Below are 24,038 nucleotides of genomic sequence, written 5' to 3' on the forward strand. Positions count from 1 at the left end.
TAATGCTGCTATGAACATGGATGTACAAATATGTCTTTGGGAGCTTGCTTTACGTTCTTTTGGATAGGTGATGTGTGATTTTTTAAAATCAAAATTATTGCAAAGTATCCAGGATGAAGACAGCATCACAATTTTAAATAGAGACTGGATCCATATTACTGATTCTTCCTTTTGATCCCTCTCCTGTGGCCATTGTACAGAAGAAACAACTGAAGACCTGAGAAGGACTTGCTTCCCAAGATCTGGTTAACTGGTGCCAGAGCAGGAACGAGAACAAGGCTGATGGTTTCCCACCTGGGTAACCAGGGTCCCATCCGGTCCTCACTTAGCCTCTGCCCAGGTATCTAGGGGGTCCGAGACACATGGCACCCTCTTCTTGGCTAACACATAATGGGGTCTGCCCTGGTGGTTTGGTCCGTATTAATCCCTCCTTGGGATTGAACATTTCAATTCTGTTACCTCTATTTTTCCTGACTGCCCCAATAAAGAGGGGTTTGAATCACAGCCTCCTGCAGTATTTCCCCTGCTGGCGTGACTTGTCCATTTTGATCAAATATTTTATTTACCAATTCATTTCTAATTTATACCCTGCCTGCTTTCAGAAAAGATCTGAAGTGGAGACAAGGTATGAATGAATGAACGACGTGGAACCAATTAAGCCGCGGGGCTGCAGCTGCCGTGGCCTCCTTCAGCCCCCGCTTCACAGCCTCACTCAGTAGCAGCCACCCCGGCCATCCATCCCGCCTGGCGAAGAAAGTTCATTAAGGTAATTGCCATTACAAGGAGTGATGCTTTGTCTTCTTCTGCCTTTGCTCCTGACAAGTTTCTGGCCTGAATGTGAAAGCCCTGACCTCCTGGAAACGCTCGTTGATTTGGCTTTAAGCCCGCCTCTCCCTCTGCCCACGACCGGCCCTGGTAGCCCCAGGGATAAACGGAGTTCGGGGGATTGGTCTGCAAGCACAGTCTGAGCGTTCTCACCCCTGAGTTTGAAGAGCTCAAAACAAATATCCAAGTCACTGATTTAAACAGCTAACGCCCTTCCCGCCCGGTCCTGCCAGGCTGAGGCAGTCGGAAGCCAACCTACACTGCGTTTTGAACAGAGGGTCTTAGGGTGACCCCGCGCGTGCTTCAAGCACCAAGTGAAGCTAACAAAATAGGGACACAGTCTACCGAGAAACGTCCAAGAGGCAGGGAGGTGGCAGCCTATGATCCTCTCCACTTAAGGTGGAGGAAAGACGAACGGGGCTGCGTCCCATTTGAACCGACCAGGGCGCTGAGCCAGGGTCTCCTGGACTCAGGTGTCCCCTCAGTCGCCCTCATCTCGAGGCCCTACTATGCGCTCCCTGTACATAGTAGGGGCTGTGGTAGGACGAATCCAGACTAGGGCCGCTGCCAACCTGCTCTGGGCCTCAGTCCCTCACTTGTGAACATTAACAAACTCCCGCGAGACCAGAGCACGTGTTAGACTAACTGATCGTTGCGCTCCCTCCGCTTCTGCGGTTCTGCGTCTATTAATACCAGGAGATGCACAAAGGGGTCCCATACCTCGGGAAACATAAATCTCACATTTTAAAATTCGCCATGAAACACACATGAAATGGTAAGACGGCCTTTGACCTGGCCGAGCGCTTGACATGTGTTCTCTCTCCTAAGCCTTGCAACAGCCGTGTGTTCGCTTTTATTCCCATTCAACAGATGAACAAACTGAGACTCAGCAAGGCTGAGTAGCTAACCTAGAGGCACACAGCAGAGGAAGGAAGGAGAGCCAGGCTCCTGTCTGCTTCTTTCCAGAAGCTGAGCTGTTAGCCGTCTTGCTGGCTAATATGGGTCAGTCTTGCCAGGTCCCAGTTTTCTGGAGAGACCAAGGGATCCCGGAAGTTCCCTGTGAGCTGTGCAGATACTGGACTCCAATTTATTCTGACTGGAACAAAACCCAACGTGGACTTACCTGTGTTACGTGCATCATTCTGGTATGTATATTAAAGACCTTCAAAGAGTTGAAACGTGTGCTGTAATTTTCTCCTGAGGAGGCCTTAAAACAAAGTTTCTTTGGCCATTTCTCTGCATACATTTCAACTTCTTGCCTGTGTTTCATGGATTAGGATTGTCAGTTCTGCATTGGTCTTTGGAAAATTCCGGCCTTTGCATGTCTGCTCAGACACAATGGTGCAGGCACATATACTACTGTTTATCTTTATAAATCACAATCTTTGCTCACATTGCCCAACGAAAGCAAGGAAAATAAATTAGTGTTAGATTTAGATGTCAGACTGCATCTGTCTTCCATAAACTCCATTTTCCAATATTTGTGTTCCTCAAAATATCATCATTGCCCTTACAAATTGATTTTACAAGAAGCTGTTACAGAATGCGTTTACTAAATAAATTTATAAAAGTAAAAAAATATATTTTGTATATTACATATTTAGGGCTGAGAAATTTAGGTTCTAACATAGGACTTTGTTAGAAAAAAGAACGCTGCTGCTTAAAATTTTTGGAAACCACTGACAATCGTTTAATCACTGCTTCAGTGAAGCAGTCCAGACTTGTCAGAGTTCAAGAAAGAAAGATAGCCTTAAAATAAAGTTTACATTGCTTGTCTCACGGAAGGCCAGGGAGGGTCTCTGAGGGGGAAGCGCTATGATAAAGGCATACGAACAGGGATGCGCGTGAGAGACGGCCAAGGGGCAGAGGCTACAGGCAGGGAAGTAGCTAGAAAGCCTCAGGTAGGGGAGTAAGCGTCCCTTCCTTCAGATCTGCCGCCTGGTCTTTCGTCTCCCGTCAACCGACGAGAGTCTCGAAACCACGATCCTTCTTCACGTCTCGTGTAACCGCCGACTGACTTTGCGTTCACTTCCCGAGCCACGTGCTGATCCCATGGCCCACGCCACGGCACGAGCCCTCCTGAAGGTCACCAGGGACCCCTCCGTCGCCTGTGGCGCCCCACGACTCCTTTCTGTAGAGTTTGTACTTCGGGCCTCTGCTTCCGCTCCCTCCCTAAGATTCCCTGAATTTTCCCTTTTACTGCCCTAGTAATTCTGCCACCTCCCCCTTAAAGCTGCATGTTTCCAGGGTTTTTGTCTTTGAACTTCTCAGCTCACAACACAACTCCCGAGAAGTTTCACTCCCTTCCGGGCTGTCGGCTGCCAGGGGCCGCGGTCCCTGCCTGTGTCCAGGCCGCCTCTGTGCCGGCGTCAGTGCTGGTGTGCTGCAGTGCTTCCCGCAGGGACGTGCGCCCTAACCTGCCCTCCCTTGCTTGCCCCCTCATTTCGATGGCCCTGCATCCCCTCAGCCACCCACGCCGAGAAGCCCTGTGGTTTCCTTGGCTCCCGGGCACGCCTCACAGATTCCACTTCCGAGACGAATCGCAAATCCACGTCTTGTTGCCCTGCTGCCGCGAGGCCCGGCTCTCCTACCCTCTCCCTGCCGCCTGTGCCCTGAGCACTGGCCTCCCCGGAGGATGTGGTTTCCCAGACATGCTGAGCCGGCTGACGTCTCTCCCACAGGGTGTCCATCACTTAAGCAAATGCACACTCACCGAGTGTGTCCGGTTCCTATTCTGAGACCACCCACTGTCCTCGGTCTGTGGCTCCCTCACCACAGCTCCCACTTCTCTGACTTTGATTGTCCAGCTTCCCTCTTAGAAGGACCCTTGTGATAACACTGGGTCCATCCAGATAACCCAGGCTAAGCTCCCGTCTCAAGATCCTTATAGCTTAATCACATCTGCCGAGTCCCTTTTTCCATATAAAGTACCAGGTCCCAGGGGTTCGGCTGTGGACATCTTCGGGAACCGTTACCCTGTCTACCCCACTAAATACAACACTGTGTGCGAAGCACTGTGCTAAACCAGGACATGACCTGGTCCTGGACAAAAACCAGGGATGGTCCCTCGGGAGCTGAGAGTTCAATCGTGGGTGACTTGAAAGTAAGGCGTAAGCGCTATGCGATTTAGGTGGGTTCCTCGGCCGCATGTGGCCCGCCCCCTTTCTGAAGCTGCCGGAGTCGCCTTATTCCCCAGGACCCAGCTTGGACATCACGAGGTGACACATCCTCCAACCACTCCGTGCAAAACCTGTGCTTTCTTCCTTCTTGTGCCCTTAACACTGTGCTCATACCCCCAGTTCTGACCCGGTCTGTGTGGCTCCCTGTGCCTGCCTGCCTTGCTGGATTATATTTTCCTCTGAGTCATCCGGCAGCTGGAACCTTCCCCAGCCCAGTCACACGCTCTGCACAGCGTACGGCATACAGCGCCCTCGGGATGCGTTGGCACATCGGACGAGTGCGTGAACTAGAAAAGGGCCGGGAGGAGTGCGTGCGAAGAGGCTACAAAGAAGCATCAGGAAGTGCAGTAAGAAGGCCTCTAGAGCTCATTCGGGATCTGCTCCCCTGGCCTCAGGGGCCCCGTGCTCGGCCTGAGCCCCTGTATTCCCTACAGCGGCGCGCGCAGCTGCGTATCCCTGGGTGAGACGGTCTTCTGAGCTGGAGCACGTCAGCCCTTAAGAACGGACGGGTTTCTGCCGTACACCTGAAACTAACACAAGACTGTAAATCAACTGTATTGCAGTTAAAAAGAAAAAAAGGAACAGACGGCTTTCCACAAGGGCTTTTGCTGGATGATTCAAAATTACCTTTAATGACACTAGATCACAAATTTTTTTTCAAAATTGTGTCTCTTCCACCCTGTTAACAGAACCAACCCAGTAGGAATTATCTGGGTCTTAGAAGGCCTCTAGAGTCACAGGGAGATTTGATTCCTCAGGTAAAGCCTGTTTACTTACACACCTGCCAATAGTTCCCTGTTGCTTTGGTCCCAGGTCACCACTCCCTTTAAGCCCAGTCACCAGGTTAAGAGGACTGAATCCTCAAAACTTTCTCTTCCAAGAGGAGCCTCAGCCGAGAGCGCCCACGTCTCTTTAGCTTTGTAAAAACACGTGCATGTCTGGGTTCCAAAGAGACAGAAGACCTAACAGCAGGTGGGCTTGACGAGCAGGCCCAGAGACAAGCCACCCACTCCCCGGACTCCAGGCCCTTCCCTTTTGGTCGCCACTCACAGCAGGAGGGCTTGTCAGCTGAGGCCTCCGATTACATTTCTGTTCAATTAGTGAGCAAAGGGCACTGAACCACATTCTCCTCTGTTTCCCTCTGCAGCAGAGCCCAGAGTGGGAGCCACGCCCACTTTCCAGAGCTCTCCGATGGTTCACCCCATCGTCTAACTAGCGCCCTTTCTTCTCAGGAATTAGCCATGCAGTTTCCCGAAACGATGGTTCAAATCAATTTGCAGAGCATCTGTTTTAATGAGCTAAGAATGGGGTAATACCGCAGACTTTGCAACTGCAGCTCCTCTTCAATCTAATTATCTCCTTCTGTGGATATAAAATCAACCAGAGGTTCAGACAAAGGGGAATTTCATCACTTTCCCAGAAGTCTGCACGTAGGAATATGCCTACTGACGGGGATACGCTAAAGTAGGCAGCATCCACCAAAACTGATGTAACCATGGTGAAGCTGTCAAACCAAGGCTTCTAACAGTGATACCTGGTGAATGCTAATGCTTTGTTATCGCTCAGAGAGCACAGTGGAGTAGGCGGGGATGTGACTGCACAGGACAGCTCACTCCTGCCCCCCCAGGCCATCACTCCTGCCCACGGTTATCATCTGGCCACACTACAGTGGCAAAGGGCATCCATGAGAAGGGGAGAGTGTCCTGAAGTTCTTCTGTCAATCAAACCCTCTGAGCCAGTTCAACAGGCATTCGAGGGCCTGCTATGTAAAAACTACAGAGCCAGTGCTGTAGGTTTTGGGGTCTTAGGACAAGATCTCTGTCACCCAGAAGCTCACAAACTCCTAACTCTAATATAAAAACTGTGATAACATAGATATAAGCCCATTAAGGAGGCACAGGGAACTAATTCCAACTGACCTGGGGGGTCTGAGCGCTGAAGGGCGTGCTCCAAACAAAGTAGAGAAGCAAGAAGGTCAGGGTTCATCCAGGCGAGGAACGGCAAGCTGTCTGATTTAGGGGACTGTGTGAAGTGCTCAGGAATAAGACACGGGGGTATCTCCAAAGTGCAGCTAAGAAATTTAGGGTGCGATGGGCAACCACCGAGGGCTTCTCAGGAAGAGTGGCACCATCGGATCCGTTTCAGAAGGTAACTCGGGCTGCAGTTGGTAGGATGAGCTGGAACTGAGGCTATGCGATCAAGATGGGGTCTTCACGTCTGAAGAGAGGATTTCCATCCATTTAGGAAGTGGTTCGTTAGGACAGTACCACGGTGTGAGTCAAGTGGCAGAGCCCATTACAGACCCAGGGCTCTTCAGCTCCAATACCACAGCGGCATCGGAATGTTCCAGTTTAACCAAGCTGAGTGCAAGTAAGTCTCCATTCCAGCACCCCCTCCACGAGGCCAACTTTCCATTCTCACGCTTGACCTGCACTCCATACAGTTCCCGCCTTGCAGTTTTGATGAAATTACATTTTCCCAATAACTTTCACACTAATATCATTCTCAGAAAAATGCTTCAAAGGCTTCAAATAATGCATAGGAATTAACACCTGAGACAGTCTTATTTGCATTTTCCCACTGATGAGGGGGGCTTTGTTTACTTCCTGTCGGGCAGATGGCAGCCCAGGGAGTCCTCCAAAGCCATTTGATTTATCTGTAAAGAAGTGTGTTTCTTTCCAAAATCCAGAGGTGATTTATGTTGTATCAGATCAAGTCAAAGAAAGCAAGATACCTAGCTTGAAAACTAATCCACTGCAATGAGTAAGAATTAGAAATTGTCCTTATGAAAGGCTGACTGCCCTATCTTCTTACATTTGTACACTTTAAGCACAGAATATTCAAGTTAGATTTATGGTGCCACATTAATGGGGTGTTAAAAATAAAAGAGCCAGGGCACACAAAGCATCCTTTGACCTGCTAATGCTTCTCAAAATCGTATCATGGCAGATGCAAAGAATTATTTCCCCAACAAAAACAAGACCCTGGCTCAGGGCAATGTTCTGCACAGCCGGCATCTGGAGGGGAGGGGCAGGGGTGGGGAGGGAGCAATGCATGCCACGCACCCCTGTGAAATGTGTTATTATACCTTCATAATATATTGATACCAAGTAGGTTTACAAGTTCTGAAATGAATTCTGGGCTCCACAAGCCCAGCATCAACAAGTGACTTGTTAAGACTAATTCATGATCACTATTTTTAATTCCTAAGAACCACGTTGAATGACAATTTGAAAAGGGCTCATTTTCTCACTGATCACTGATGATCTTTAAACTTTCAGGTAACACTTGAAGCCTTTAGGCCTTTGCTTCTGCTGAAGTTCAGAGACACAAGTAAAGTTGCAAATTTCTGGAAGCCACAGAGTCACAATTTTGCAAATTAATGTTGAGCTCTGTTACTTTAGCTGGTTTTACTGATTAATATCATGAATAAAATCAAAGTGCTGTGCTAAACTTCTGTCAGACCTTTGCTCTTAAAAGGAAGCAGAGGATTGTGGTTCACACATAACAAACAGATCTCCAAATTATTAAAAAGGCATTTTATTATAAATACATTTTAGTTGTAGCAGTAAAATACATTTTGTGTTACCATGAATCTTTTAAAACAAAAGAACTTCACTGAGACAATGGTCACAATGTAGGAATTAGAGACCTCCAAATTGAAAACTTGTTCTAAGGAACCAAAACGACTAAAGTAATTCTAAAACTAAGTTAAAAAAGAAAATGACAAAAAAGGAAGAAAATAAAAACCCTAGAGAGTGGCTTTGGGGTTATTTTATGGTACAAAGTCATTTTTACTTTTAAGCATAAACTCTTTAGGTATTAGAACTCTCAGATGAGGTATCATTAACTGCAAAGAAAAAATAATAATTTTGTTATAATTTTGCCAGAAATTATGATTATTAGATGGCTGTACAACTGGTACTTTTAAGAGATGGAAACTGATCAGTTTTATGTAACCTTCCTTTGGGAGGCTTTTGCCCAAATAAGACCCAGTATGAATTTGCCACGTGATTGTATGAAGTTAGCTGAACACGTTTAGATAAGAACTGTATTCTTGAAGCATTAAAAAAACAAAAACAAAACCTGTGTCACTAATGACAGAACCCTTTAATAAGATGCAAAACCCATTATCTTTATAATTGAGAGGAGAGGTATTTTAATCACTGGATTTACCTAGGATACGACTACTACACTTAACCAGTACCTTCATGGGTTTCAAAGAATCAGGTGGGATGACTGGCACAGAAAGCGGATACAGTACAATGTCATACACATGGATTTACAGGAAGTAGGCATGGTCTGGACATGTAAAAATCCAAGACTCCTGCTCTGTATGGGGGGGGGGGGCGCTGAGAAACATTCAGGTGTAACTGACTCATCAGCACTTCATCCTGGGCAAAAGAGCCTCTGAGCAGCTGAAAGACACAGAGGTCTTCACTTCCAAGGCATCGTGCAAAGAATAAATAAACTGAAGCTCCCTATGAGTTGGAATTGGATAAAGTAACCTGTGCTGAACATACAAACAATCCCACCAGAGGTTATCTTGCCTTTCAAGGAAGAAGTACTGTGTCTTAAGAATTCCAAAGCTGTGTGTTCTATGGTGCTTATCATACGGTCTACATCTGAGTCATTCTCTAATCTATTACCTTAAAAATAATTTCTTCTCTTTCTAGGGTCTCGGTAAATTCAAAGCCAAACAAAAAACCAGAGGCAGAGACCAATACCCCTCAAGCTGCACTCCAGGGGGAATATTAACAACAACAGCACGTGAATTTTAAAATACCCAAAGACCTGTAGGTTTATTATATTGTAGGCAGTTTCTTTCTCAAAAATAACTTGCTCATACATGTGCACCTATGGTTTATGAATAACTCATGCTGTGTAGGTGGTAGATACCTCTAGACTTTTTTTTGCAAACATATATAGATTTTTTTTAAGGTAGCAAAGTAATCAGAGACAATTATCAATTTTCTGCCACATACAACAATTCAGGCTCCCCTAACACCTACCGGCATGGCAGAGAATCCAAATTAACTTTGTTAACCTGAGAAACACATAATTTGAAAAGCAAATCCTTTGCCCTCACCTCCCTCATCCCCCAAAACATAAAAACTACGACTACACCATTTGGGGTTTATCTATCGTTTTCCATGTTTCAGGTCACTGCCATCTTAGGACGGGGCCTCGGGCACCTGGGGCCTCAATAAACGCGAACTGCATTCTCGGGACAGTCGGATGGCTCCCTTCCACAATCCTCACCTCCGCGTGTGTGGAGCATCAAGACTGACTCTAAGCGCTCCAAACAAACGCACAGCTTCCAGACCAAAGCCCAGGCTGCAGTGCACACAAAACCAAACTCACCCTCCAAATGCGAGAGCTCCTGCCCCGTCACGGGGAAGAGCAGCACAGACCTCAGACGGGGTGAGCGCTGAGGGGTGGGGGGTGGGGGGTGGCCGCCCCCCAGAGGGCCCGGCACTCCACGGAGGTCTTTCTCCATGAATGTCCCCGTCGCGGCATCAGAATTATAAAAATGTCTCAAGAGATCAGTTTTGTACACTGAGTAAATAAATGCGTGGCTGAAGAGACCCTCAGACTTCCTCTAGACCCGTGGTTCTCAAAGTGCGGTGCCTGGACCAGCAACGCCAGTGCTGCCTGGGGACCTGCTGGAAACGCAGATGACCAGGCTCCGGCCTGGCATCAGAGACTGTGGGGCAGGTCCAGCAGCCTGTACTTTAACAAGGCCTCCAGCTAATGCTGACGCTGGCTAAAGCTGGAGATCCGCTAGCTCTATCCTGCTGAAAATGTCCGTATCTTAAAACAGGACATATCTGTAAAGAGATACTCCTTCTATTCTGGGTTGAAACCTATGGAATTGGCCCCTTCCCCTCAACTGCTCAAACATCAAAAAAAAAAAAAAAAAAAAGAACTAATGATGAAATTCATTTCAAAACATCAAAACAAAAATTTTAAGTAATATCGGTTTCCCCTCCTATACATAGTTCTAAGGCAGGCAGTCACATGCTAGTATGCAAAATAAAACACAGAAGACACCTCATATATGAGATGCAGAAACAGCTAAAAAGACTCCCAAAGAATATAATGAAAATTCCGTAATATTGTTTAATGAACTTACAGAATTATATAAAACTTACTATGCTTTATGCTTAATATTCGTATCAAAATAAAATCTCTCTGTTGAACAAATTGCAAATAAAGTCTGGTCTAATACATTACTGAAACTGTAAGTATATGAATGTCTCTGGATTTTCTTAACACTCCAGTTTTAGAAGCTTTAGACTAATACTGTATAACTGGGTTTAGGATTTAACCACAGTTCACATTACTAAGCCTATATTCTTTTCTGTTAGGTACCTCCGTTCAAAAACATTTAGAAGCTCCTGTGACTGTTTCCTTAAAGTTTATTCCAAAGTAGGTATTTTCAAACATTTCAAAAAATTTAAATGTTACATTAAAATTTTTTGTAATCTGTTTAATCTCATATTCTAATTTAAAGTAATAACAATGCCACTTCCTGAATGTGCTTTAAGAGAATGTTAAATGCCAGTAAGATTGATTCACTCCTTATAACAATGGTCTTCAAATTGCTAATTAAACAGGTATGGAAGTAGTGTGAATTTAGCAGCTTTACAGGGAAACCTCAGCCAATAAATATCCAACCCCAAGTAGATGGAGAACTCGAGAAACCTAATATAACGAGCACCCTGAAGACTAACGTGCCACTTGCTCTTTCCTGTTACCTTTATACTATGTGGCGGACATCACTAGCTGATATTCTGAACAAGAAATCATGGTTAGAACATTATCCGTTATTTCTAATTGCTCAATACTGTGTGGGTCAGGTGGCAAAAAGCGGAGTGAACATCAGATCCATTAAGACATATCCTTTGAGATTTAGGAGCGCACATGAGGGTGGTGGTAGAAATGGAGGGTTTCTCAATAGTTAAAGGGATGGTTAGCAAGAAACAACGTCGGGTAAATCATAAAAGACAAAGTACTACCTTTGTGGAGCTAGAAGAAACACCAGAGCGCCTAAGTAACATTTAAGGTAGCAATCTGTATCTTGCAATACATTTAAAGTTTTAATCTTGTATTTTTATAGGCTTTTTCTGGGTTCTCTTTTTACAAACAGCTCCAGTAGGAAACAATTCTAAGGATAGCAGGTGCCTCTTCTTAAAATGGCGATTTCAGTAAATTTAATTTTCTTAATAACAACAGCTGAAATCTGAAATTTAACTTGAAATTGGTTTTCACACACTGGCTCTTAGGCAAGGTGACTCTCTCCAGCGCAGGTCGCTAGAGATACATTCCTATGTGTTTATAGCTTTGCTCTTGAAATGTATATACGTGGAAAATATTAAACATGTAAGATCAACTATACCAGAGCAAGATAATACTGTATCTTAATTATCTCAAGGTAGGGAATTCAGTTACTTTCTCAGCAATTTCAATGCCACCATAAAAAAGGAAACTATTTTCACAAATAGGTCTTGGAGATCGCTATGTTTAATTAGGTAATGCTTATTCAGTGGGAATTCTAATTATTTTACTTATTCTGCAGTTTTTTGAACTGAAAAGACCAATTGATGTTCACACCAAACTCAAACTTATTCTAGAATCTCTGATGAAAAAAAACCACGCAAACAGTTTATTATTTCACACATACAAAATGACCTGGAGAGAAAGCATTCTGTCTGAGGAAAGGAAAATGAAAGTCATGTTGTTTAAATGGTCAATAATTAACTGCTGATTAATCAAAAACAAAGCTCTGCTATAACAATTTGGCCAAGCACATGCCAAATGGCGACCAAAACCCCTTTGAAAAACCCACCAGAAAATATCCATGTTACACTGAATGAGGCTCATTCAGATCTTAACAGAAATTCATTTTTAGATAGGAAAAAAAATTTAGCATGAAAACTCTACAAATTCTATCACCCAAAAGAATTTCTTTAAGGTAAAAAAAGAAAATCTCAGTAGCACTGAAATTAAAAAGTAAAATTAATAAAAAATAGTTCTGGCAAGAAAAAGGAAACTTCAGAGTGATAGAAAGAACAAAGAAGTAGAAAGACATGTGAACAACTAACTGCACTTAGAAGAAACCTGTTTTGGAAGAAAAGGAAGTTGGTAATACTTGGTATTATCCCAGAGCTTACATCAAGCTTTAAAAGAAAAAGTTCCACCTGAACTCTAAGGTTGGACCTAGAATATAAAACACAGTCGCCCCTCAGTGTCTGCAGGGGATCCGTTCCAGGACCCCCAGGACTACCAAAACCCGAGGATGCTCAAGTCCCTTACATAAAATGACGTAGCATTTGCATATAACTTCCACACATCCTCCCATATACTTTAAATCATCTCTAGATTACTTATGATACCTAATTCAATATAAATGTTATGCAAATAGTTGCGAGCGCATGGCAAATTCAAGCTCTCCTTTTTGGAACTTTCTGGAATTTTTTTTTTTTATATCTTTGATCCATGCTTTGCTGAATTGGTGGGCATGGAACCCGCAGATACGGAAGGCCGACTGTAAGTTGTTTTTTAAGTCTGATTCGTGGGCACTTGCTAACACTACCCAAGTAATATCCAACAGGATGAACGGTACTCAGAAGCCACGCCTCATTTCAATGGAAACTTGCAATGATTCTTGCAGTAAGACTTTCTCAAAACTGTTACAAGATATTATGTATACCTTACATTTAAAGCACAGTCGGAAAGATGGCATTAAGTAAAGCTGAGATGGAAACATTCGAATCCTTGACTGGCTGTGGAAACAATAAGGAGTGAGGAGCACTCACGTTCTCAGCAGAGCAGTGGGCTAGGAAGTAGCTGCGACTTTTAGTTTTTTAGAGATAACTGCTTAGGGCAGCAAAGTCACAACAGCGTAACAGCTTCCTTACGCAAAGCTTCCATCAATATATAAGGGCGGTAGGGTGGGCACATTTAAATATAAATAGTTTAAAACTGGTATGTTTTAAAGGTTCAAGTATGGAAAACAGATGGTTAGGCAATTACTTTATGACAAGGGGTTAACTGACAGCCCTGATGGGGTAGTTCTGTCTTTGTCAGGTCAGCATGCTTTCGACCATTGACCTGGCTTGCGTTGCAGTCCTGTATATTTTTGGGGGAGGAGAATCATCACTGACAAGAACATTATTCTTCACCGACATCCTCACATCAGGGGGATCTCATTTTCATTTGGGCTGTATCTTGAGTTTTGTCACAGAGTTAGAAATACACAGCTATATGGCAAAACGTTTTCTTCTTTCCTTGTGACTATGTTGAGTAAAATCTGACATCACTAAATGTGGCCATCTGACATCTTACAGAGAAAACGAGGTGCTGTAACTTGCTGGCTCCGTTTTCCAACTGTGATTTATACTAACCATTAGCACGTCTGCAGTCTACACGTCTACATCTGCCGCCTTACACAGAGACCTGCAGCCTGTAACGTGAAGCCACAGAGAAGTGAACTGCACTCTGGGCAGAAGGACAGAACTGAATAAAAAAGAGGTTCTCTTCATTTGTCCTAGAGCTTGACAGCCTGTAACTAAAGGCACTCTCTTCTCCCAAACTGTCCGAGGCTTACAGGGGACTACTGCTGGCTGACACCAACTAAACTCCCGTCGCAGACGCTTTTCTTTGCCCTCCACTTTTCAACTCTGCTTTAAAAATGGACCGCGAATAGACGATGGCCTATTCAAAGGCAGTCTTCCGAAAGAAAACTAGTTTTGAACGGATCATGAGGGTCCGTTCAGGATATGCAGTGTTTCCCAACCTTACCTTATTATTTCATGTTTTTTTTTAAAAAGGTTATATTGTAGTTTCAAGATATCTCTGAAGTATAAAAGTAGTACTACTAGATCAGGAAAACAATATGGACATGCATCGTTTCAAAAGTGTTACAAGACCACAAGTTTTAAGAGGGTAAACGTTGTTCTTTGGATTTTACCAAAGTTCATTCAAAACAATGTTTAGACTGCAGGATATTTAAGATAGCTGTTTAAATTGTATATTTTTGTACAAGTTCAGTGGGGTTCTTTTAGAAGAATCAAAAGACATGAAAACAAGGGCAGCTTCTTGCCCCAGATTTTGATGAATTTTGATACATCTTTGACAAACATTATATTTCTTCTTTAATGATGTTCCTCAAACAAAACAGTTAGCAAAATATTTGAATTGCCATGTATAATGTCACATTTTAATGTAAACATCAAATAAAGGTACCAAAATTTTTACTGGAGGGAAAAAAAACCTTAAAGCGGCACAACTCTTTATACCACTGGAGAGGGGGAAGCCAGATTACGAACATTTACACATGCATAGTGAGGAAAAGAAGATGTTACTAAATTCACGCATTTTTAAAATAGTTATCAAGTCTACTAAGCACCAACAATCCTAAAAATTTTTCAGCTTCATGATTTGTTTAAAAAAAAAACACACACTATCAAATTAACATTAAAAACAAGCTTAAAGTGTAGCTTGTCCAAAAAATAATTAAGTATGCCACTGTTTTTTTCATGTTACAAAAAACAGTGGCATATGAAATACACCTGCAAAGAATGCCTTTAACTCTATCCTACAGTGGATGGAGATTACAACAGCACATCATACATAGTCTAAAACTATAAAAGTTTTAGAATGCAGCATCTTGTCACCAAAAAAAGCTGATAAAACTTAAAGTATTTAGAAGATGCTGCCCCCCTTTTTTTTAAAAAATTTTCAATGAATTTAAGCAAAAATAACATACATTTGTACATCAACTGGCCATTTCTGGTACAGAAACCCAGCGTATGGTAATATTACTGAATAAATGTAAATGCTACTTACAATTTTTTTTTCTTTTTAAATACATTTTAGACAAACTTTTTTTCTCCTTTTTTAATAGTTGCACAATTAACCTCTTAGCTGCTAGCTTGATGCAAACATATGTAACAATACACAAATTTAAAAATATTTTTTATTCCACATAAAAGCTGTCAAAATTCCGACTCATGTCAAAAATGCAAAATAATGGAATATACTGTAAAAAAAAAAAATTAGTTGCAAGTCTAGCAGCAAAGCAATTGAGAACATACTTAATATTAAAACAAAGGGAACTGTGCATCTATAGGTGAAGTCCAGCTATCTTAATTCTACTGATACAAACAGAAATGAAAACACTCTCCCTGGAGGAAAAAAAAGTGATTATTTAAAATAGGAGTAAAAGCCATTGCTGCCCGATGAGCTCCCCAGGCTGAGTTCCTGGAACAGAGACAGAGGGTCGCTGCTCTTCTTGGCCTGCTCCGGCGGCGGCCTGGGCTTGGGCGGGGCCCGCAGAGCGCTGGCGTACGACATGGCGGGCTTGCTGCCTCCACAGCTCTGCTGGCTGCTGCTGCTGGCCGACTCCGCGATCTGCTTGTTGGGCATGAGTGGGGGGAACTGGCCGAGATGCTGCAGGACGCTGTAATTGAAGGAACTGGACCCCTCGAGGTTTTCAGGCTTCAGATGATCCTCAGGGGGTTTGCCGGTCTTGGGCGGAGCTAGAAGCAGAGAAGAGTAGCACCGATTTAAGGGCAAGCCCAGCGACCCTCAGGCATCTCACTAGTTCAGTGTGTCACAGCTGGTTCTCATCTCCAGGAACTCAGCGACAGGAGAGCCACAAGGACAGACAACTTCTGCCACAACACTCTGCAATCACAACACATCTAACTGAACTTCTCCATCTCATAAACACTGGAAGAAGAATTAACTATGTGAACTGTGATAACTAAACATATAAAACTAAAGGTCAAGTCTGAAGGTTTTGCTTCAAAAAACTAACTTGTACAATTGCACACTTTGCTATTTATTATATTAACTGCTCACAGTTTGAAAATGGGAAAAAACAGGTTCTTTCTTAAATAAAAATGAGCTCTATATGCAGACTTCTGGTTAAAACAGCTTCTATTATTAACCTAAGAAACAGCAGCACCTGGATTCAATTTCTTAAAAATACTACCTTTTCTTGTAATATGTAAGGAAACATGGAATAAGGGGGGAAGCTGCTGCAGCCTTTACTTCACGTCTCCTATCATCTGGCGAACCCCAAGGCCCTTTCATATCCGACTCCACTCTTCCTAACTGATTTTATGGCCCCCAAATCATACCTTGCTTTAAACATTGCTTTTGCTCTCAATCTTTTAAAAGTTTAACTAACATTAGATTGGATTAAAATCATAATACATATTCATTGAGGATAACTTGGAAATTACACAAAGGCCAAAGAAGAAAATAAGTCATTAATATTTCCGAATACCAGAGCTAATTTAACTTGCTGGTGCATTTTTCCCCAAGGATGTCATATAACGCAGATATTTCATGACTTTTTAAAGTAATCTCTCATTTTTAGAAATATGGATAATAGTCAATTTTTCACTTTTCTACACTGTGATAAATGTTGTTATAGATAAATATTCCTAAGTATTCACGACTGCTCCCTTACGATAAATCCCTAGAGGTACAATGGCTGGGTCGTATAGTACATACACAGTGAACGTTTTTGATTAACTATGGCCAAGCTTCCCTGCAGGAAAATACTGCCCACTTATACTCAACCAACAACGCTTGCTCATTTCCCTACTACATCACAACACTAGTGTTACTATTTTTTTTAACTTCAGCTTATTTTATAAATAAATAATTATCTTGTAGTTCTACTTTGCACATCTTTGATTACTGACATTTATGGACATTTTTCCTTGTGTTTATTACCTATTTGTGGAAAGTTAAGGAGAAAATATTTCATTTTTTAGTTTTAGTATTTCATTGATTCATTATGCTAATTTCATATTATTATTTTAAAACTTTAAAAATTCACAAAATTGTTCAAAATTATTTTAAGCCATTTAACAGCTTTCTGGAACGTTTACCACCTTTCTGTCCATATGTCACTGATTTTGTGAATGAAACAATTGTTTTTAAGAGCATTAGTTTAACAAACACTTCAATATAAAAGTGGCCTGTACTGCCTAATATACAAAATAAACATTTTACTGGCTGTTCAAAAACTTACTATTTTTATTTACTTTACTAAGTCTTCTTTACCCATATTCTCATCTTCATGACAATATAATTAGAGTTTAGAATGTTTTCAAGTAAATAATAAATACTTACAGAATAATATTTTAGAGGCAGTTTAGCCTAATGCCTACACGCTTATCTAATCATGAATGTAAGATCTCTGTCAATTTGATTTACCATATATGCTCCTGGTAAGACAAACTATTCTTTAAAACTATGAATTTTACTAATCTGGCAACCAATGACTTTTTTCAAAATACATATCTCTACCTAATCTTTAATTTTCATCTGTGCATAAAAAGAAAATGCTTGATAAAGTATGCCTTGTCACCAAGAGAAGTGAATAGAACCCGAACACATATGTGCTGGAGAGACGATCCCCACCCTCGCTGAGGACACAGAGGGCCCGCAGTGAGACTGGATCACCCCCTCGATCGCACAGGGTCTATTCTCATGATCTCCTCACTCAGCAGGCAGGCATTTACCAAGTGTGATCAGTACCAAAATGGGAAATCCAAAGTTCAAAAAGGTCAGAGACATGAGCTTTGCTCTCAGGCTTGTAATTGTGGAGAAAATATGGCCATATCATGACCTCTTTCAAATTCCAAACCAATATAATATGAACAATTTCCTTCAACTCAAGAAATAAGTCTCAAACTTCAGAAAGAAGTTCCCCAAGTGGTGATTATTTCCCTTCTGATTCACCACCGGCAATTGCTACATTCCTCTAAAAATGAAATGAAAATATAAAATAGAATAAAATATAAAATAAAATAAGAAATACACACACACATACATACTGTTAGACAAGAAGCTGTGCTTCAGGATAGTAGTGATTTTGAATTAATTTTTAAATACTTAGCTAAGTGTTACTTTCAACTAAAGAATACTATTTGTCTCCTAGCAATGAAGAAAATAAGAATTTTATATTTGTGGAGAAGACACCATAAATGACATGTGCTTTGGGCACTTGCTCAGGAAACTTCAACTTTATCAGATTTTTACTGATTTCGGCCAAAAGCTATCTTAAAATTTAGGCAGAAAAAAAGGAGAAATGATGTTGTCTTTAAAATAAATTATAATACACAAAACAACTAAGAAGTAACAAATTTTCATCACTTATTTGTAATTTAGATGTTTTTCAGGAAATTCAAATATGATGAGTGCATTTCTGTTAGACCTTTAAAATGACAAAGCAGTCCCAGGCAAAATACAACACTTTAACCATAGAAGGTACTAATGAACGTTGAAAGATTAAAATGACCGTGTCTCTTGACAGGAAAGAAACCAATACCTTTTTAATGCTTTTTGACCTACCATGTCTATTGTTCTAAAAATATGCTTGTATGGCACATACTCCAAAATGGGTCAGTTACAGGCACAATGGATTCACATTCTAAAGATGAACAAAATTAATTTAAAATACAAAGGTTGATGCTATCAAGGCAGAAATTCACCGACGATCACAGACTTGCTCACAAAGATAAATGACTACAGCCTACAAAGAGAAGGCTATACAGATCGGAGAACTCCAACAGTATCATTCTTTACATTCCACATAAAAAAGAGGGAAACAAAGGAAAGATAAACGTGCACTCGCGTTCAAGGCTGAAGAAGACTTCAGACTTCCCAGCACACAGGTTTACAGCCATGTCCATTCCAAGGCCTTCCTATGCCTTCTTTCTTTTCTTCTTTGGACTTGGATTTCTCAGTTCATTAGAATATAAGGAATAAACACTGGATTTCTAAATCTCAAAATGTCAGACTTTACTGGTTTCTCTTATGGCCAAACTCTATTGTGTAGCAAACTGTCAACAACTTTATTGACAATAAATCCTTGAAAACTGAAATTGACCTAACCAACTGCCGCCCCCAACCCAGAAGAAAACACGAAAATCCAGAAAACAAGCTTTTCCCAAGCAAAGGTGATCTGATTTAGAAACACATTCTAGGTTCCCTTACTTCTTTCACGCATTCACAGGTTAAAATGATCAAAATGATCAGTTCCCAAATACGGGTAGGTCTACTTACCTTCCAGACCATAAACATGGAACCAATACAGTCCTAAATTAATGTGTATCCTGAGGCACACCTGCGAGCTATGAGCATTAAATACTGTTCCAAGATAATAATGCGAATGGAAGGAATGGGAGAAGAAAAACTCCATAAATACCCAGGAGCTGAGTAGTTAAAACTGCAATCGTGGCAACCCCCAACCCTGTCTTACCTATCAACTCTCTGGGCTGAGCTGTCCTGCTGGATCCATTGCACGGAATGTTCTGATAGGGGGTAGATGAGGTGGTGTTTACCCAGGACTCCGGGGAGGAAAAGTTGAAAGAAGATTGGTTATTATGGTCCTGAAGCTCTTTACACTGGGCAAGGCTGTCTTGAGGAGTGCTTACTTCTTCAGAACAAGGCTGGACTGAGCTAGATGAGATTCTTCTTTGGTACAAGGGCCGACCAGGTCCTCTGGGTTCATACTACACAAAGAAAAAGGACAGTTCATAAATCAGTGAAAACTTACACCCCACTCTCTTATGCACACAGCAATCTCACTCTATTAAGTAGAAATTCTCAAAAACACTTTCTTCTGTGACTATCAAAACCCCCAAAAAGCAGCCTGAGCTGTGGACATGGTGTCAGGAGACCTGGGGTCAAAACTCAGTTCTGGCCCTTAGCAGGTATTCCTATGACAACACACGTCTAACTTCTGACTCTGTTTTCCTGTCTGTAAAGTATGGGGCTGAACTACCTGTCTTCAGTTCTAAAGCTCTATCCACATTTTAGGTAACATTAGATTAAGAATAAGAATGAAGAAGCATATCTGCTCAAAATTAAATGGGGAAATTACAGTCACGATCAACTGAATCACAACATCTTGAACACATTCGTCTGTTTGAGACTCATCTCATGGGCCCTTCACAACCTCCTGGTTTGTCATTCCTTAGACCTGATGGTAAGACAGGGTTCCTCCCACCCAACAGAGGTACTCCCGATCGCCCTCTCTGCACGTCTTCCTTCGGAAAGTCTTCGACTGAAACGGAACATTCATTATTCTTCAACAAATCCTTCGTATGTTTGAAACCCAATTAACGTTTTTCTCCTCCCTACACTTGCACAACCAAAATTTCTTTGACCCTCCGACAGGATGTATTTGCCAGCATTTCATGATTTTTTACTGCTACTTAAGTGCCCTCCAAGCTCTCGGGCCCGATTGCTGTGGCCATGCTCAGGCTCAGTTCTAAGGGCAAAGGCAATACGGAGTAGCAGTCAGGTGTTCAGTTAGCCCGGCAGCATCACCCGGCAATTGACCTAGCCTCTTGGGAACTTCATCTGTAAATGTGGCTTCCCTGTCCACAGTGCCTGCCTCTTAGGGCTGCTGTGAGACCTGAGCAAGTTCAGCATGCATAGCATTTGGCACATAGGAAGGTTTGCTGTTGACGTAACATAAAGGATAAGCTTCCGTGTTAGAGCTTACATGACAGAACAGGATTGGCTTTTTACTGCCCCCTCTCCCTCCCCCGGAAGTAACAGATTTGCTATTCAGTTCGTGGTCATTATGATTGGGAGGAAACTTTCTTTTACCACCGTTGCTACAAATAACTAGAAATCAGGAACTAGAGGTTAGATTACAGAGAAGAGAGAGAGAGAGGCACAGAAATAGCAGGATTCGGGGGGAATATAAGATGTCACAAGCAGATATTGTCAGGCCAATGAAGTGCGGGAATTTGTGGGCCCAAGTATGTGAGAGCAAAGTCGTCACGGACGGAACCACAAGGGTACAAACGGGAAGGGAATGGGTCTGGACTGGCTGCCTTGAGCAGAAAGGCGGGAAGGGGAGGGAGGAGAGACCTTCTCTCACTGTTAAATGAGGATGTCCAGGTCATTTCTACGTTTCCAAAGTTTTAGCTACTGGATGAGAAAGGCGAGAGCTAATACTTCCATCCCATTAATACCTTTTCTCGTATGTTTTTATTGTTCTTCTGTCTTTATGTATAGTATCTAAATTCATCTTTAGTTTTACTCTGCTTTAAAGGTATTCTTTTCCAATGGTTAAGATCATTCCAAATTTGATTCCTATTTTCTAGAATAGTAACCATTCTAACTAGTGTCAACTGTGAATTTAATCAGCACGTTTGAAATTTCTTCATCAAGGTCATTAACTTATGGTGTTGAGTAGAATAACCAACATTCCTAAACTGCTTTGCGCTCTGTATGGCTAGGCAATGAATGAACGGTCACAGCAGCTTGCAGGGTGCCTTTTATCAAGGTTTGTTATGAAGGTGATTAGCTCTTAGACTCAAAGTGAAGTGCTTCTTTTTATTACCATGCCCTGAGTGTTCAGCCCAGTCAGAAACTGTAGGGGATCACATTCTAAAGGCTTTATGTGTGGGCTTCCCTGGTGGCGCAGTGGTTGAGAGTCCGCCTGCCGATGCAGGGGACGCAGGTTCGTGCCCCGGTCCGGGAAGATCCCACAAGCCGCGGGGTGGCTGGGCCCGTGAGCCATGGCCGCTGAGCCTGCGCGTCCGGAGCCTGTGCTCCGCAACGGGAGAGGCCACAACAGTGAGAGGCCCGTGTACAGCAAAAAAAAAAAAAAAAAAAAAAAAAAAAAAGGCTTTATGTGTGAATACTAAAGTACAAAACTAAAATCTGTTATGGCCTCAGAAAACAGGTTATAACAATCAAATTCCCTGGTGATACTCATATGAATTCCAGGCATTAACTTTATAAGCCCCTTTTTGCAATGAATAGATATGTGAACCACAACACTTAAATGAGGAAAACTAAAAATCAGAAAGCAATGGAAAGCTGATATAAAAGGAGAAAATATTCAATTAAACTTTAAAAAAAATGTGTGTCATTTATATCTTCCAAACTGAAATCCAAAAAAATCACACAGTTGACACGCACAGTACTTGTGGAAGTACTGTGTAACATGTTTATAACAGCTCCTAGGCAGCTGCTGACAAAGATGAATGGGTAGATTAAGTATAAAATACAACTTCAAATGACATTATGAATGCAACTGATCCTCTGTTAGAAAAAGAACCAAAACTTGGCATTGTTTGAACGTTCTTAAAATTAGATATGTTGAAGATTTTATTTATATATATATGTGTGTGTGTATACACACACACACACACACACTCACACATAATATACATACGTACATATATAAATATAATATATAGATGGTCCCCTGGTATACCTACTTCATACAACACAGATGTAGGTAGATGCATGAAAATATGATTTGCTACTTTGGAATCTGTCCTCAAAGGTAATTTGAGGATAAGCAGAGAAATCTTGCTGACAACTGAATGAAATGGTTTATACACCAAATAAATTACCTTTTAGCAGTTTTGTAGTTTCCAGCATACAGACCCTGTACAGGTTTTGTTAATTTGCACCTAGCATTTAATTTTCCTCTGAGCTATTATAATGGTACTTGCTCTTACCTTTTGGTTTCCAATTGAATGTTGCTAATATATGGAAATGGGACTGACTTGTGTTGACCTTTTACCTCAAAACCTTGCTAAATTCACATTAGTCAAAATTAATTTTTGTTGGTTTGTTTTCTGGGTAGATTCCTTGGGTTTTTCTACATTGACAATCATGTCATCTGTGAATAGGGACAGTTTTATTTCTGCCTTTCCAAACTCTGTGTCTTTTCTTTTTATTGATGTACTGCACTGGCTAAGACTTCCAGGATAACGTTGAACAGGAATGTTGAGAGCTGACATCTTAACTCCTTCCTTATCTTAGAAGCGTTCAGCATTCAGTCTCTACCATTAATCGTGATGGTAGCTGTAGGATTTTTATAGGTGCCCTTTAACAGGTTGAGGAATATCCCTTCTACTTCTAGTTTGCCAAGAGTTTTTATGAATGGATGTTCTGTTCTGTCAAATGTGTATATAGGCTTTTTTTTGGGGGGGGGGATGTCTATTGATATAATCATGTGATTTTTCTCGTTAGACTGTTAGTATGGTGGATTACATTGATTTATTTTCAAACACTGGACCAGCCTTGCATTCTGGAAATAAGCTCCGACATGACTGTAGTGTATTGTTCTTTTTTATATATTGCTGAATTCAATTTGTTAATGTTTTGTTGAGGATATTGCAATGATGTTCACAGATATGTCTGTAGTTTTCTCTTTCTTGTACTGTCTTTGTCTAGTTTTGGTATCAGAGTAATGCTAGCCATATACAGTAAGTTAAGAAGTGTGCCCTTCTCCTCCATTCTCTGGAAGAGATTGCGTAAATTGGTGGTATTTCTTTACATGTTTGGAGGAATTCAGCAGCGAACCATCTGGGCCTGCAGATTTCTTCTTTGGCAGGTTTTTAAATGACAAATTCAATTTTGTTAACAGTTATAAGACTATTCATATGCTATCTATTTAGTCTTCAGTGAGTTTTTGTAGTTTGTGGTATTCAGAGAAGTGATCCACTTTATCTAAGTTGCTGGATTTTATGCAAAGAGCTGTTCACAGTATTCCTTTACTGTTATCCTTTTTAATGTCTACTGGATTCAGTGGTATCTCCTCTTTCGTGCCTGATATTGGTAGTTTGTGCTTCTCTCCTTTCCTCTGTCACTCTTGCTAAAGCTTTATCCGTTTTATGGATCTTTCCAAAGAACTGGCTTTGGGTTTCACTGATTTTTCTCTATTATTTTTGTTTTCATTTTTTATTGAATTCGGTTCTCATCTTTATTATTCCCTTCCCTCTGCTTGATTTTAATTTATTTTATTCTTCCTTTTCTAATTTCTTGGGATAGAAGCTTAGATTATTGATCTGAGACATTTTCTAATTTCCCTTGAGACTTCCTCTTTCACTCATTTATTATTTAGATATATGCAGTTTAATTCCCAAGTCTTGGAGATTTTCTGGTTATCCTTTGGTTATGCATTTCTAGTTTAATTCCATTATGGTCAGATAACATATTTTATTGGTGAATGTGACATCTGCA

General features: G+C 41.6%; 1 protein-coding gene across 3 annotated transcripts in view; it reads right to left on the bottom strand.

The window, feature by feature from the left end:
* Nucleotides 1-7,528: 7,528 nt before the first annotated feature.
* Nucleotides 7,529-24,038, bottom strand: part of HELZ (helicase with zinc finger) — a 156,496-nt gene continuing 139,986 nt past the window's right edge. For all 3 annotated transcript variants that reach the window (XM_022589869.3, XM_022589872.3, XM_022589867.3), the window contains 2 exons: nucleotides 19,297-19,549; nucleotides 7,529-15,550 (listed from right to left, as the gene is read on the bottom strand). In XM_022589869.3, coding sequence (XP_022445577.1) covers nucleotides 15,216-15,550; nucleotides 19,297-19,549 — 588 coding nt within the window. In that variant the 3' untranslated portion in view covers nucleotides 7,529-15,215. The remainder of the gene's footprint in view (nucleotides 15,551-19,296; nucleotides 19,550-24,038) is intronic.

This window comes from Delphinapterus leucas, chromosome 19 (genome assembly GCF_059928025.1).
Source record: "Delphinapterus leucas isolate spDelLeu-1000000601 "Yukka" chromosome 19, BTC_Dleu_Yukka2, whole genome shotgun sequence".
In the NCBI taxonomy this organism is placed as follows: Eukaryota; Metazoa; Chordata; class Mammalia; order Artiodactyla; family Monodontidae; genus Delphinapterus; species Delphinapterus leucas.